Source organism: Xenopus laevis, chromosome 9_10S (assembly GCF_017654675.1).
Source record: "Xenopus laevis strain J_2021 chromosome 9_10S, Xenopus_laevis_v10.1, whole genome shotgun sequence".
In the NCBI taxonomy this organism is placed as follows: Eukaryota; Metazoa; Chordata; class Amphibia; order Anura; family Pipidae; genus Xenopus; species Xenopus laevis.
In genome coordinates, this window is record NC_054388.1 from 47,699,839 (window position 1) to 47,716,437 (window position 16,599).

The 16,599-nt window shown below is 42.6% G+C and overlaps 1 protein-coding gene across 1 annotated transcript; it reads right to left on the reverse strand.

Moving 5' to 3' along the window:
- Window positions 1–9,548: 9,548 nt before the first annotated feature.
- Window positions 9,549–16,030, reverse strand: en1.S (engrailed homeobox 1 S homeolog). Its single transcript, XM_018238634.2, has 2 exons — window positions 14,951–16,030; window positions 9,549–10,614 (listed from the first exon to the last, which is right to left on the reverse strand). Exons 1-2 carry the CDS (start codon window positions 15,318–15,320, stop codon window positions 10,298–10,300), a joined length of 687 nt encoding a protein of 228 aa, XP_018094123.1. The 5' UTR covers window positions 15,321–16,030; the 3' UTR covers window positions 9,549–10,297.
- Window positions 16,031–16,599: the final 569 nt, after the last annotated feature.

Here is a 16,599-nt window from a genome sequence, read left to right on the forward strand (position 1 = left end):
TATCACAGTATCTCAATTTTAATTCTAACCAATCACAGAGGAGAACCTCTCCCACAATTGGCATCAGGAGTAGTGGCCCCTGTCTTTGTTTGCATATTACCCCCTACTCTACAGTGGACGGATATTATGATGGATGTATTCTGATTGACACACCCAGCCCCTTGTATATGTTGGGGGTAGGCCAGTGCACAGCTTATAGGGAACATTGGTCAGGGATATTAATTTCCCTCAGGGGGCTGGGAAGCAAGGGGTTGATTTAAACTGTTACAGTAACTGTAGAATCACATACTAAACTCTTCTGTCACCCACAGCACAGAATATTCTTATTTGCCCTTAAACAGACCACAAAGATCAGTCCTGTTTATGACAGAGGAGCTGCACAGCGCCACTTGCTGGTGGAGAAGGGAGATACAAATCAAACAGTGTATAACCCACTAAAGTGATTCATTTTGTCTAAAACAGTTGATTTTGTGGCCCTTTACTTACTTTAGTAAAAAGGGAAATGTGTAGGGTATGTACAAACGTGTGCCACAGCTGGACTGGTGGTTCTGCTCCTGCTTGCTTATAGCACTTGCACATTAGTAGGCAGTGGGCAGCATGTTGCACAAATACGAGTCAGTCACACAGCAAAGCAGCTTTCCAAACATGGAACTTTGTCATTATTCACACATTTACACTGAGTTAGTGGGGAATAGGGTTGCCACCTGACCGGTATTTTACCGGCCCGGCTGGTAAAAATGATTGTTGATCCCAATGTTATTAATGAGGAAAAAAATAAAAAATATATATATATATAGGCCGGTATTTTTTTCCAGAAAAGGTGGCAAGCCTAGTGGTAAATGAGTTGGGTTGGAGCATGTAAGGCTATGGACACACAGGCTGTTGTCAGCTGCTGGTTTCAGACTGCGTATTTGGGCTGATCTCAGCCTTTGTGTAAACGCGCACAGGCTGGTCGGATTCAAATCAATAAAGAAGGAGCACTGAGCAGATCTGCTTCTCTCATCCTGCATAATTACTCAGTCTGAAAACGGCCTGTGTGTCCATAGCCATACAGATGCACAGAGCAGATATATGGCCCTTGGCAGTGTTGTTACGTTAATAATAAGTTGATTTCATGTCAAGGCAATATATGAGTAATGGATGGTAAGCAGTGGGCATTGGTGCATGGCTTTGAGTGGGGCAGGGGCACAACAGGCTTTATTTTCTGGACAGGGGGAGTTAAAGGGACATTGAACATAAAGCATGGAAGAAGCAGAATGAATAGGAACTTCTGCCTGGTAAATGACCAATCAGGACAATTTCACAGTCCAGTCTTAGAGGCCGTGTCCCCATGTGACCAGCAGTGTGCAAGGGTGATCACAGGGAACTGCTAACTGCCCGCAGACTTGTCCTTAAATCCGATTAAAGGACCAGTCATAACTCCCTGCAGCGGCTGAATAGAGCCCATTTCCTCTCCATTCTCTAATCTGCCCCCCCAAGTCCCCACCTCCCTGGTGCTGGCCAGGCAATAGGGAGAGCCTTAGATCAGAGCCCTGTGACCGGCCCCAGAGCTGTTTTTAAAGAAATTCCTATACAGACTGGATGGCTCAGTGGGACCCCTGGCAACTGCTGCATGTTCTATTTGCCCCCCCCCCTCAAGCCAGCCAAATGGATTAACCCCCAAGAACGCATGGCAGGCAGGGACATTATTACAACCCAAACTCAGGGATGGGTTATTTGATTTTCACTGCCCAGTATCCTCTCCCTTATTGGTACCTCCCACCCCTGGGCTAGAAGTGTCAGTCAAATACTCTGAATTTCGGTGCTTCCTTTGTAGCAAAACAATTGGTTAATGGTTTATTATAAAAAAAGGTACAAAGTTTGCTGGTCTAGTAACCCATAGCAACCAATCCGTATATACAGTTTACTGATTAGCATTTAAAAAGCTAACATCTGATTGGTGGGAGTGGATCAGGTGATACCAGTGGAGATGGAGTATCCTGGTGCTGATTCATTAGCCGTGTCTGGTGCATACGGTGTAGCTCCAAATGTCCTACTGTCTAATTACAGCAATTGCTTACAAAGTACATATGTTGCCATATCGCTGTACAATACCCTCCGGAGTGCCCTACTGCAGATGAGGCCTGACCAATGAGTATGAGTGTGAGTGCCTCTATGTGACTATACGTGTGAGTATGAAAGTACATTATATATATATATGTATATTAATATTGTACATTGTTTCGTGAAGGGCCCGAGTGGCCCAGCTCTCCTGTATGTTTTGCCTCCCAGCTGCATAACTCGATGTGTAAGTTACTAAACAATAGGGCTTTATATTATCCCCCCTCATGCAGCTGGGGCATTAGCTCTATGGATAGGGGACAAGTTACACCCAGTTATTCACAGAGTGTGGCCCCCCAAGATGGGAAACTCAGATATACATTGGTTTTAGCACCAAATCTGCAATAAACATTCGGGGAATGTTCCCGCAGCCAAAGATTTGTGGGATTTCCTTCTGCTCCAATAGGATCAATTCCAATAAATCCCTTTAATGCCCATTTCTTTCAGCTGATCCGTCACACACTGGGGGGATTCTAGTAAATTATTTGTTTGACGGGGTAGACATGACATGAGGATTGTTCTGTGCAGGGCTATTCAAGGGTTAAATCATAGGAAACACTCTGTTTAACCCCTCCCAGCCCTATAATGTACCAGTTTCCCCTGGACAAATGCTCACACTCTATTTAATCTCTTCCAGCCCTATAATGTGCGTTTTCCCTGCACAGAGGGGCACACTGTATTTAACCCCTTCCAACCCAACATTGTGTCAACTTTTGCTGCACCGAAAGTGACACTCTATTTAACCCTCTTGCAGCTCTATAATGTGCCAGCTCTGTACATGGGGCTTACATTCTCGTTAACCCTTGCAGGTCTATGATGTACCAGCTTCTCCTTCACAGAAGCTGACACGCTATTTAACCCCTTCCAGCTCTATAATGTGCAAATTCTCCCTGCATAGAGGTTTACATTACATCCAGCCCTGTTATTGATTAAGGATATACTGACATAGTTGTAGTCCAGGATTTCTTTAAAAATACATTTAAGTTGCCCTTGTTCCTAAAGACTGACAGCTTCCCTGTTACCCCACACTAGGACAATATGTGTCACAACCCCAATTTGAGACTTAGTTCTGGAAAAATGGAAGGAAGGAGTATATGGGCATGGGCCACTGGTTTTGAAATTCTGAGCTTTCAGTCAAGAAGTTCTAGGTTTCCAGAGTCCCCCGTTTGTACCACATTCCAATGACCCTCATACCTGACTCCTTGCTCATCATATCAGTGTGAGAACCCTTCTGCTAATGTACACTGGGTGGCGCAGTACCTTGCAATACAGACAGGCAGTGCTACCAGTCATTTAAAGAGGATCTAAACACAAAACAAGGGAACAAGGGAAAAACAGGTTGCTAAAAGCTGTATACTTCGACAACTAATACCAGGCTTTTGCCTGAGCTGAGAGTCAGCAACACAATTGTTAAGTGAATTCAGCAAGTTGCATAAACAGTGCAGAGACAGTTAGGAGACACTGACACTCTGGGCTTCAAAGAGACTGGTTGAGCTAAAAGCCTAGAATTGGAAATATAAAATTGCTAATGTCTCTGAAAGCAGAAAAGATAGAAAATTCATGTAAGTTGCTAAAGTGCTCAGAGAGGCATGCCCTGGGTTAGTTTCCATTTACTGGTTTTACATTTCCTCAAATAATAACAGTCGGACCACAGACCGGATCATATAAATGGCACTATGAGAACTGAATTGTTTTATTCAAAGTAGCTCTTAGTGCTGGTGAGGCCCATGGTAAAATATCATAGTGGGAGCCCAATATTTTCTTATTTAATCTGCACTGATATACAATTCCCAGCATCCCCTGGCAGCCTTTGCCTCCTCGAGCTTAAATAAGAGCAAAAGGCTCAGGTTTGGTCAGACAGGACATAATTCTTTGTGGGTGCCCCAAAAATGATAGGGCCCAGGATAGTCAACCTACTTGCACAAAATATTATTTTTACTTGTCTGAGTAGGCTCATAATCTTCTGAATCTCACTATTTGATTTGGGACAGAAATTGTCCCAAGATCTCACCCGAATCCTGTCACCAAGGTTTTCCTTCCCTATAAGACACATAAATTTATGTAAACAATGTCCTTAATTTAATTTAATTACAATAAAAGATTAAACACTCTCTGCATAATCAGACAACAAGCTAATTTCATTGGTCTGGAGACATAATTAAACTTACATTCTCCTGTACCTCGGAGTCATACTGGGCCCCCAGAGATACGCCACTTAATTACAATGGCACAAACTCTGGAGAATCATTACAGGAATAAATGCAAGATGCACCACGCATGGGAGGCATGAATTCAGAATTCTTATTGAATTTGCCGCCAGTGACTTTTCTCGCCTCCGAGATCGGAGTGTGCAACTGGGTGGCAACTTACCCAAATGTCCCAGTTTTTCTGCAGCAGGTCTGAATCATGAAATGATAAAATATTGAGATTTATATTACTGCAGAGCAGGCAGTAACCCTTCCAACTCTTTCCCCTTGTAAGGGTAAGGCCACACGAGGAGATTTGGGGAGATTTTGTCGTCTGGCGAATAAACACCTTGTCTTTTGCGTGACTATCTCCCCAAACTATTTGTATATTTGGTACCTTCGTCCTGTCTGGGATCTGTGCAACTGTCCATATATCCAGTTTGATTCCTCCATCATTCATTGCAAAACCTGGGTATACCACAGGAGATTCTGGACCAGTTGGGGTTTCAAATTCTTGAATGAGTAACACGGTATTCTTAAACTAGTTAAAAATACTCAGTTATTGTATTCTGGTGTACTCTTGGTTTCTTCCTGCACCCTGGGTGTTTGGAGTTGCCATAGTCTCACAGTACTAGAACAAGATTGATTAAAATGCCATTAATTACCAGACACTGTCATGGGCTCCAGTGGATTCTAGGAAGGTTTGGGCAGCTGCTGGATTCAGAGCTATCTTGTATAGATAAATGTACAATTAGTTCCAGGATTGTAGACTTGTTAGGGTTAAAGTTGTTGCTGCTACAGTGTGGTGGGTGTCATGTGACCATTAGTTTAACTATGTAGGTTCCAGAGCAGGCACTGGTAATGGGCTGATATCTGGTCCTCAACGAATCGAGCTCTTGTTACTGTAATTACTGTATCTAAACCACTGTATCTAAATACTCCAGAGTTCCATGCAAAATCTGCATAGCTTGGAGCCTGGGGCCCTTCCCTGGAGCCCATGCGTGGAAGTAAGGAGGAGATGTAACCCTGCTGCAGGTGGTTCAAAGTCAGATGAACTTCCTGAGAAAGGGAGATGATCAGCACAGAACGGGTTACAGGGTGGAACATGTGGTTCAGATAATGACCCTCAGAGCTAGAAAGACCTTCACCCCCCCCCCAAGCCATAATGGGTGGTCTCTATGGCTGGCAGCTGTGTGAGTGAGTGTGTGTGTAATACCCCACATGTGTGAAACACCAGCACCTCTCAGTCTCTGCACACTCATCCCCTGTACCTCTCAACATGTGCACAGTTTTTCAGTAAATCTCCTGCTGTGCACACTCACCTGTACCTCTCCATCTGTGCACACTCACCTGTCCCTCTCCATCTGTGCACACTCACCTGTACCTCTCCATCTGTGCACACTCACCTGTACCTCTCCATCTGTGCACACTCACTTGTACCTCTCTATCTGTGCACTCTCACCTGTACCTCTGCATCTGTGCACACTCACCTGTACCTCTCCATCTGTGCACACTCACCTGTACCTCTCCATCTGTGCACTCTCACCTGTACCTCTCCATCTGTGCACACTCACTTGTACCTCTCCATCTGTGCACACTCACCTGTACCTCTCCATCTGTGCACACTCACTTGTACCTCTCCATCTGTGCACACTCACCTGTACCTCTCCATCTGTGCACACTCACCTGTACCTCTCCATCTGTGCACTCTCACCTGTACCTCTCCATCTTTGCACTCTCACCTGTACCTCTCCATCTGTGCACACTCACCTGTACCTCTCCATCTGTGCACACTCACCTGTACCTCTCCATCTGTGCACACTCACCTGTACCTCTCCATCTGTGCACTCTCACCTGTACCTCTCCATCTGTGCACACTCACCTGTACCTCTCCATCTGTGCACTCTCACCTGTACCTCTCCATCTGTGCACACTCACCTGTACCTCTCCATCTGTGCACACTCACCTGTACCTCTCAACCTGTGCACACTTGCCTTCTTTAAAATTATTATTTTTAGTCGCACCTCTTGGGGAAAAAGTAATTTATGAATTAACTTGCATAATATGGATTATTGTATTTACCATTATTTATTGCCTCTCTCCAGTAATACAATGGGTGCATCTGGGTGTTTTTTTATACAGAATATATATATTTTGGGGGCTAACTGTGGGTGTTAATTAAAAGTAACTAATAATAATAACAATAATAATAATATCATAAAAGTAATAGTGTTACACTTGCACAATTATTCTATGGTACTTAAAGTAACACAAAACTATACCAATAGTGTGACAGTTCTTTTTCACCACTCTATCCCTATGGGTTTTAGAGGCGTGTTTAGCAATTGGCGAACTCTACTGGAAAAATACAGCACTCAACAATTTAATAGAGAGCGGTGGCATTTTAGTGGGGCGAAGTCTGAATACACTTTGGTAACTCTGCCCCTTACAGTAACGCAGAGATAATGTCACAATGCAACGCGCTGCCAGTCACCTAGCAACAGTGCGACAAGGAGCCGCCTCAGCAGCCGGAGTTGGAAAGAGAGGAGATATAAATACTGGGGCAGTTGTCTTTACCGGGAATGACAGGGCAGGAGATTTACAGAGCTGGTTATTAAAAAAGCAGGTTATTCTCTTCTCAAACACAAATACCGACTGAAGGAAAACAAAAGCCATTAATAATTATTGTATTGTAAAGATAACAGCTGCGAGTCCCGTGTGCGACTTCGTCGTAGCTTTTATTGCGATTTTCTCCGGTAAAATTTGCAGGATTCGTTTGGAAACTATATAAGTATAGAATTTACCGCAAAAATATTGTTTTACATATATAAATATAACATTAATAAACTGAAAAGCCTGGGAATATCGGCAGATACATCGGAGAGACTCGTAAAAGTAAAATACTGGCAGTAACAGTAACAACACCACATTGATTGTATCCTTTTTACTATTCATCGTTACACTCCATATCAGATGGAACATTCTCTCCTCAATAGTGTCGGGTTATGGCACAACCAATAGTTATTCTGATTTTATTTCTGGAGGAGATAAGAAGCGGCCGCAGCGTGTGATTGGATCAGACCCCAGCGCTGGGGCCTTAATGCGCCAATAGAAACACCGACACCGATTCACTGGGTAATTAGGAAACTGCCCCGCTACATTCTGCCCCTCTTCTGATCCATTTCACGCACACTTCTGATACAAAACAAAAAGTGTGGTACGGTGTTAGCCAATAGCAAAAATAACAAATACAAAAACAAACAAATACTAAAAAGTATTGTAGAAGTGATACCTATATTAGCTAACAATTTAAATACATTGCAAGCTTTCAGAGCACCAAGGCCCCTTCGTCAGGCAAAATACAAATGGTATTTTTGTATCTGTATTTTGTATTTGTATTTTGCCTGACGAAGGGGTCTTGGTGCTCCGAAAAATTGCAATGTATTTTTTTTTTATTGTTAGCCAATATAGGTATTACTTCTACAATACTTTTTGTATTTGTTTTTTTTTTCTTTTTTTACTTCTACTACACACACTGACACACACATACACACTGACACACACACACACACACACACACACTGACACACGTACACACACACACATAGTGAGGCTGCTGGAGAGGTGTCAGGCTCAGACAATAAATCACATCCGGGTACATCTGTAACTTCCAACTGGTATGAGAAACATTCAGCGCAAATACCACCAATCTTGCTGAGCAACGTGCCTGCCACACGCCGCTCCTCACACTCTCATTAACCCACAGACCTGGTCATTAATGACAAACTGATTATTCAATAGCCTGTAGTGCCTACAAAATCATTCTTTTTCAAAAATTGGTTTTGTTATTTTTTTTTCTCGTCTTTTCTGAGATTTTTATGGTCTGTATGGTCTCTCCCCTTAACCGTCTCCAGTGTAACCAATTCTTCATAACCGATCCCTTCCATCCCCTTTATCAGCTTAGTTGCTCTTCTCTGTACTTTCTCTATATCATTATTGTCCCATATATATTAATATATAGTGATCATATCCCCCTTAACTGCCTCTTCTCCAATTTTAACAATGCCAGCATGGGAGCCTTTCCCCATAACTGATCCCTTCCATTCAGCTTAGTCACTATTCTCTGTACTCTCTGGAGCAGGAGTGCCCATACTTTACTAATGCGAGGTCTACATTCAGGGGGTTATTTACTAAACTCAGAATGCAAAAATCATGAAAAATTATAAAATCAGATTTCTAAAAAATCACAAATTTTTTGGAATTTATTAAACCCTGAGGATGGAAAGCCCGAATTAGAAAATCTCAGACCTGTCGAGGTTGCATATAAGTCAATGGGAGAAGTCCCAATGATTTTTTGATGTGTGCTGGGTTTCAAAGTTTTCGGCAAAAAAGCATAAGAAATCTGGGGTTTCGGGTGAGAAATCCAAAAAAATCATGAAAAACAGAATTTTGCCCACAAAGCAAATTTTTGGGAAAATGTAACAAATAAGCTTAAAGTGGATTTTATCAGAAAATGTTGAGATAAAATTGGACTTTGATAAATAACCCCCTTATTGATGTTGTCCCATTATGATCAACATTAATAAAACCATTGTTAGCATTCTGTTCCATGGAAAAAGTTACTTAAATACTCATTAATGGGAAAATGTATATTGCTATATTTAACAAATAATAATAATAATTTCTTATGTAACCTTAACATAATAATTATCTGAATGAAAAGCATGAAATAGGAGGGTGATTTAAACAAGCTGTTTGTGGACAGTGACTTGAGATCTACTGACCCCCAGCTAAAGGTCTATTGGTAGATCCCAATCTAACTTTTGGGCAACCCTGCTCTGGAGCTTTCTCCAGGAATGCTAGGGATGTCCTGCCTCTAGCTCAAAACTAGCACAGCTTCACTTGGCTGGAGCAGAACTAATTTCTGATACCTTGTTTATGGAGTCAGAACTAGCAATGTAGATAACAGAAAGGGTCACACAGAAGCTGTTGTCAGTAGATATGGCATTAACAAATTAAACTATGGATGCTCCAAATCCCCTTCTTCGGAATACTGCTGAATGTAGAATCCTTTGTGAAAGATTTGACAGACCCAAATTTGCATATGTAAACATGGCACTGAAGGGTTAAAAAAAATGTTCCTTGTTTGTGTGACAAAAAGTCCTACCATTTTAAGGATTCCGATTGGCCAGGTACATGGATTTGGCCAAATCCTTCCGAAAAAGGCAGAATCTTGGCCAAATCCCGAGGCAAACCCTGGATTCAGTGTATCACTACATTAAACCCAGTGAGGACGAGGAATGAATGGATACTGGGGAGTTGTTTAAAATAATATTTTCTTTCATCAGGCAAATTCATATCTTTGGGAGGATTTTCCTTTTAGGTGTTGCTTTTAGGATTCCCTTGGCAGTATTTACCAGCCCTCCAGCCACAGGGCACTGCAGCTTCCAACCCCAAACCCTCCTTCCCACAAACACAGGAGAAATGTGTGATTGCCTCTGGATTTATTAGCAAATAAGTTACGGGGCAGTTGGGTCCGGGCACAACACACTCTTTATTCAGGTTACACAACTCCAACAGCAGAAAATCTTTGGCTTGAAAGGGCAGTTCAGCACCTCCATTTGTGGGGTGCCCAGAAACTGGTTCTACAGTTAAAGGGGAACCGTCAAAAAACCTGGAATCGATAAGGGGGAACACTGGGGTCCATACAGCAAAAGGTATATTTGTAGGGTCCATACTCTGAGGGAGTTCATTGTATCCATATTATTGGGTGTCTCATGGTCACCACAAAGAGTGCAGGAGATTTCCCTGTTATTGGGTAGATTTCCCCAAAGTCTATTCTGCACAAGTGCAATTAGTACTGGCACCAGACTGGGCTGTCCCATTTACTCACCCTCCTGCCCAATAGCAGAATGGCAGCTTCACAGTCACTTGGCAGAGTTTCCCCTTTGCTCACTATCCTGCACAGTAGTAGTAGAACATTAGCACAGTCACTGGGGGGTGCTGCCCCCTCACTCACTCTCCTCCTTCTCCTGCACAGTTGTAGTGGAGTGGTTGTACAGTCCCTGAGCCATGAGATGTAGAGCTAGCCCATTCTTCATGCCTGATGCCTTTTTGATCTTGGCCCTTTTGTTCTGGAACCAGATCTTTATTTGGGATTCATTGAGACTCAGCTCTTGGGCCAAGGTCTGTCTCCTCTGCTCTGTGATGTAGCGATTGGCCTGGAACTCAGCCTTCAGTCTCTGGAGCTGCTCAGCAGTGAAGGCTGTTCGGGGTCTCTTGTCCTCCTTTTCGCTCTTCTGCTTCTTCAGCTTGCGGGTCCTGGGGCCTGGGAAGGGGGTACATGGTGGTTAATGTCTGGGACACAGATATTCATCATTTTTTGCACTGTGGCTCCTTGGCTGTTGTTAAATAACAGAGGACACCACTCACTATGGAGCTAAAGTAGGGATGACAGGAGCCCAACATCATCAGCTGGATTGCAACAGTTTGATGACCCTCTGAACCTGTTGGTCAACTCCTAAGAAAAGGCAAAGCAAATATCCCTGTGTCCTACCAGACAATTTACTTCTCTCCCTTTCTACAAGTCTCCCAACTTCTCTCTCCTTCTTACCAGTCTCCCTGTTTCTTGCCCCTTCCTATCAGTTTCCCTACTTCTTGGCCTTCCTAGCAGACACAGTCTCTGTACTTCTCTCCGCCTCCTAGCAGTCTCCCTACTTCTCTCCCCTTCACAACATTTTCCCTACTTTTCTTTCTTTTTACTCTAGTAGTCTTCTTACTCATCTCCATATTTCTCAGCCCTTCTAGCACTCTCGTTACTTATCCCCCCTTTTTAGCAGTCTCCCTACTTTTCTCCCTCCTAGCAGCCTCCCTACTGTCTTCCCTTCCTAACAGTCTGTCTATGGAGATTTTCATTCATCCAAGTCATGATATCAAGTATCTAAGAGATTTAAGTCTAAAGTCTTTTTGAGTTTTCTTGAAAACGTTTCACCACTCATTCGAGTGCATTATTCAGTTCGGCAGTCTCTGTACTTCTACCCTTTGCTAGCAGTTTACCTGCATCTCATGCTCCCTTTGTACCTGTCTCCCTACTTCTCACCCTTCCCTGTGTCTTACCAGACAATTGAATTCTCCCCTTCTGCCAGCCTCCCCGCTTCCCCCCTCCTCCCCTTCTGCTTCCTGCTTCTCTTTCTTTCTTTCTGTCTGTTTTCCTGTTTGTCTCTCTGCCTCTCACCTTTTTACCAGTCTCCTGCTCCTGTGTTGAAATACTTTGTTTTGGCTGCTTTATAAGTAGAGATAGTTGTATTAATGTTTATAGAGGGGTTTGCCAGTCAGCAGCCCCCCCCCCTAAGATTAAGATATAAATCTGCCAATGTGTCATTTCTGGCTGCATCTAAAGCTTCCTCCTTCTCCTCCCCCTCCTCCCCCTTAGCATCATTGTTATTATTGTCATGTCCAGTTGGGTCTCTCAATATTTGTAATTCACAGATTTACAGTGGAATAAAAGAATACATTTTGCCCTAAACTGACCTTCCAGTGCAGGGCGACAGCACAGAGCAGCTGCCTGTTATATTCAAAGGCTCTATCTTTCTACAGAAGAACCTCCAATTCGATCCCATTCCTGGGCAATATCCCACAATGAGGGGCATTGGAGCCCTTTGGCCTCAGTCATTATTCTGTGTCTCTGTATATACAGCCCACTTCTGCCTGTGTATTAGTGAGGGCCATTATGTTCCTGGGCTTTTCCTTATTATTCTTTTTATCCAATGTACCAGGCTAATGTACTGGTCTCAGCCATTACACCCCCAGGGCAGACAGCAAATCTGCGGGCACTTGGGCCCTAGTTTTTCCTGCCTACAGGACGTGCATTTACCAATGTCTGCGCTAAATTTACAGCTAATAATAGTATATAATCTGTGCCCGACTATGTGTGTGTCTCTGTGCATGTGTGTCTGTGCGTATTGTTTGCGTTCTTCTTCTCTCTCTTCCTGCATTTCCTGTGCGTATCGGTGTATTTCTCTGTATGTTGTTGTCAATGTATTTTATATTAATGTTCTATAATTACTTATATTATATTTACCATGACCTGGATGAATGAAAATCTTCATAGTCATATTTTAATAAGAATTTACTTTTACATTAAATATAGAAAATACACCTCCTTTCTGTGTTTCGAATAAAAACTTCATATTTACAGAGTTGGTGCCAATCATTCCTATCGGCCCCTAATATTTTATCATTATTATTATAACTAGAACAACAACACTGTGAGCGATAATTATATAGCTAGCTGCAAAATAATGACGCTGATATTGATAATTATAATTAAAATGCCTGTTCCCCCCCACTCATCCCATTCCAACTCCCAGTGCCCAGCAGCCAGGGATGAGGTAGAAAAATGGTTCCTGCTAATTAAGTACTAGGGAAATATTTATAATCCTATTCATTCCCCCACAGTAAAACCCTGTTTTCCCAGGCCGAACTGGCTGTACATACAGATATTTATATATTCAAGATAAATGTCTATCTTTATATATCTAGATGCAGAGAGAGAGATTTAGATACACACACAGGATATTTATATATTAGAGACAAATGTTTGTTTCTGTCTGTTTGTCTATAGATCTAGATACACAGAGAGATATACAGACGGGATAGTCTCATTATAGTCTGAACTTCTCTCTGTTTATATTCCTAAGGCTCAAGGAACCGAATCGTTATTTTAATTTCTAAATTGTGTTTCTCCAACGAAATATTAAATTGATAACAACGATAATATCTCATTACACCGACCGAACTCGTTGCATAAATCTATAGAAATCGCCCAAACGTCAAACGCAACTCATTTCAGCTAATTTACCAAATTGCGTCCCAGAAATTCTACCGAAACTCCCAATGAATAAATACAAATCTCTCCCTACACCTCTCGTTCTGAAAATGTACTGCATATTGAGATATATTGAATTCCACCCAAAACACCTGCCTTCAGTAAAAATCTGCATAGTCTCTAATTTCTTCCCATTCGTTCAATTCTTAATACATTGGGCCAAACCTGCCTCGCAGTCTGGGCGATTCAGTACGATTTGGATTTCTGTTTCTGAACTATAGAAATATTTCTGTATTTACTCAGGCCCTCGACTCCATATTATTAAGCAAAATGAGAAAGTTCAGCTCTAATTTTCCATGGGATTCTGCACCATTTGAGTTTCTGTTTCTAATTGTACATTTTTGTATATTTTCAAGCGCTCGGTTCTGTGCAATTCTAAAGCAAAAATCAGATATTTCGGCTCAAATTTTACTTTTACATATAAATCTATCGATCTATTTATTTCTATATCGATGCATCTCTGTCTATAGAGATTTAAATGTAGAGCTGGGTCTGTATGTAATTGTACAGACGTATCGATGTCACTATTTCCAATTAATATGAATTAAATTAAGATAGAATTCGTTTTTTTAATTAAATATCTTCTCAATGTCTTCCCTAATGCCGCTAATAATCTCTAATAACTGTAACGCAACCTGTTTGTGGAATATTTTTGTGCAATTCATAAAAAACGGATTTAGATTTCTGCAGCCAAACAAACACATAAATGTGTCTGTATTTTTGCTGGGGACTCAAGTTGCAAAGAAACGAGGATTTTTTTCCACGTATTTCACTAATTATAATTCTTACTACTATTACTGGTTTCTTTTATTCGATTATTATAATTTATTGTCATTATTATTAGTAGTAGTAGTTGTAGTAGTATTATTTTTATTATTATTATTATTCCTCTCATTTTCAAATTGTCGTTCAGAATTTATTCTCTTATCCAAAGGGTCTAACAGTTCCCTACGGCTACGAATAATGGAATATCTGAATGAATTGAAATTTAGACGATATGTTACATGAATTTTCCCCTTTGACCCTATCCCCTTATGTTCAGTATATAAAACACTGAGGGCAAAAAAAATCAAGCACCATTCTCTAAAAATAAAAATACACCAAACCCAATTGTCTTTGGATCTTATTTTGATCTCACCGGTCGATACATGAAATGGGACTATAGAAATATTAATGCTACATTATTGACAATATGAGGAGAAACAGACAGAATCGGCCGATACGAATTGATAAGGAATTATTTTCGGTTTATGTTTTGTGTAAAGGAAAGAGAGTGAAACTGAATACATTTCCTTCCTTTTTCTGATTTAATATGAACCAAAATTTGCTAAATTCCGAATAAACCCTGGATTTGTACAAAGCCCCCCTGGTATCAGATCAGTGGGCACAGATCATTGTTAATCTCCCAGGTTTGTGCAATTTGGAATAAATATCTTCTGTCCTGGGACACCAGCCCCATATCTGCCTTTCTGCCCCTCATATCCACAAGCCGTGTAAACAGAACACAAATAGCAGGAGGAGCTTTTTAAATACTTGTGAATAATAATATTATTAATGATAGTAACAAAAGGCCCAATATCCCCAGTTATTATTCTCTGTCACCCCCCAGAGCACTCACTCGGCCTCTCCAGTCACCCAAAGCCCCAATCACTGCCCCCAGGCCTGGAATATTGTAGTAGCAGAGAAAGGAGAAGCAGACAAATGTGGGGCCAGTAAAGGGCACAGTGGGTGCAGCATTGGGGCACAGCAGGGGGTGGATGATTTGGGGCTCACTCACCAGAGGAAGGCCGGTCGGAGTAGCGAGTGCAGTAGACCCAGGCAGGCCACACTATGGAGTCGTTTTTGCGCGCAGGGGTCACAGCGTTGCCCACCAGGAGCAGAGCCGGGTTGGAGTCGCTGCCCTTGGAACTGTCAGATGGGGTGTCAGAGTCCGGGCTGGGAGAAGGGTTTCCCGGGCGGCTGTGCAGAGGACTGGAGCTGTCCCTCCCGGGCGTCTCTTTCCTGCAGCCAAAGTCCGGCCGGAGAATGTTGTCTATGAAGAAGTTAGTGGTCCGGTGAGTGGGGGGCGCAGGGTGCAGAGGGGGCGGGGAGGCCCCTGGATCTGGCTCACTTGGGGCCCCGGGGCTTTGCTCAGTCTGTTCCTCCATGTTATTGCCCTCCAGCCCCGGGACCACCTTCTCTGGGGGCCCTGCACTGCTTGGGGCTGCAGCAGCAACGTAAGTAGCCCCCAAACCTCAAGTAAGCCGCTGGTACCCTCCAAGCAACACCCCCAAATACTAGACAAGATTAACACCCCAAACTTCTAGCCTACAGGCTACAAGCCGCCAACCAAAGCCTCAAATCTCTAGTCTAGACCCCACCAAACAGCACCCAAACCCCTGAGCTTGCAGCTCTCCAGGGCACCCGGCACAGAGACCCAGTCCCAGACTGGGACCGGCACCACTATAAACCCAAATCTCCCACAAGCCAAAGCAGAGAGCAAGGCTTACATTAAACTGCCGAATCAATCCCTAACAGCCAGACAGACACTAACACCCAACTGGCAGCATCCCACAACTAACTGCCAGCAGGACCCCAGTGACTTTCTCCAGTCAAAAAGTCCTGAGCACCTACTGTCCACCCAGCTCCTGGGTACCCCTTGATCTTAGTATTGGGTTCTGTGCCCCCCAGATCTTTCAATAGCAGCTCCAGGGCCCTGTGCCCCTCAAACTATTTTTGCAGCTCTATGGTCCTGTGAACCCCAGATATTTCTGTAGTTCCAGAGTCCTGTGCGCCCCTATATCTCTTGGCAGCTCCACCAATCTGTGTATCCAGATGTCCTAGCGGTCCCAGGGAAGCGCAATACCCGGGCTGTGCCTCTCCCTCTCTGACTCTCCCCTCTCACTTCTTCTCACTTTCTTGCCTACAGCCGGAAGCACGTGAGGCATCTGCATGTCTGCAGCCAATAGCAAGCCTGGGATGTGCAGCTGTGCCAGGGGGTGACCAATAGGAAGGCAGCTATAATAATAATAACAATAATCATAATGATAATAATAATAACACGTTTTCCCCAAAACAATAATAATAATAATAATAATAATAATAATAATAATAATAATAATAATAATAAGTAGTAGTAGTAGTAGTAGTATTGTTGTTATTGTTATTAATATTATTATTGTTATTATCATTATTATTATGATTATTACTATGATGATTATTATTATTAGTATTATTATTAATAATAATAATAATAACAATGCATATAGCAGTGAAGCCATTGCAGGTTCAGGGAGAGCTGTTCAGGATTAGAGAATAATTAGTACCTGGAGTCCCATTGAGTTGCGGAGCCCAGAAGTTGACAGTGTATGTTGTTTTTTTGTGTTAGGAAGTTATGTCCCTGTGTATAAAGGGCAGGACTGAGGGGGCATTAGGACGTTATTATGC

Bases quoted from the DNA above. Each gene is read 5' to 3' on its own strand.
- en1.S (XM_018238634.2), bottom strand. From the start codon at position 15,320: ATGGAGGAACAGACTGAGCAAAGCCCCGGGGCCCCAAGTGAGCCAGAT. The intron at 10,615-14,950 runs GTGAGTGAGCCC...CCCCCTTCCCAG, and splicing joins CTCCGACCGGCCTTCCTCTG to GCCCCAGGACCCGCAAGCTG.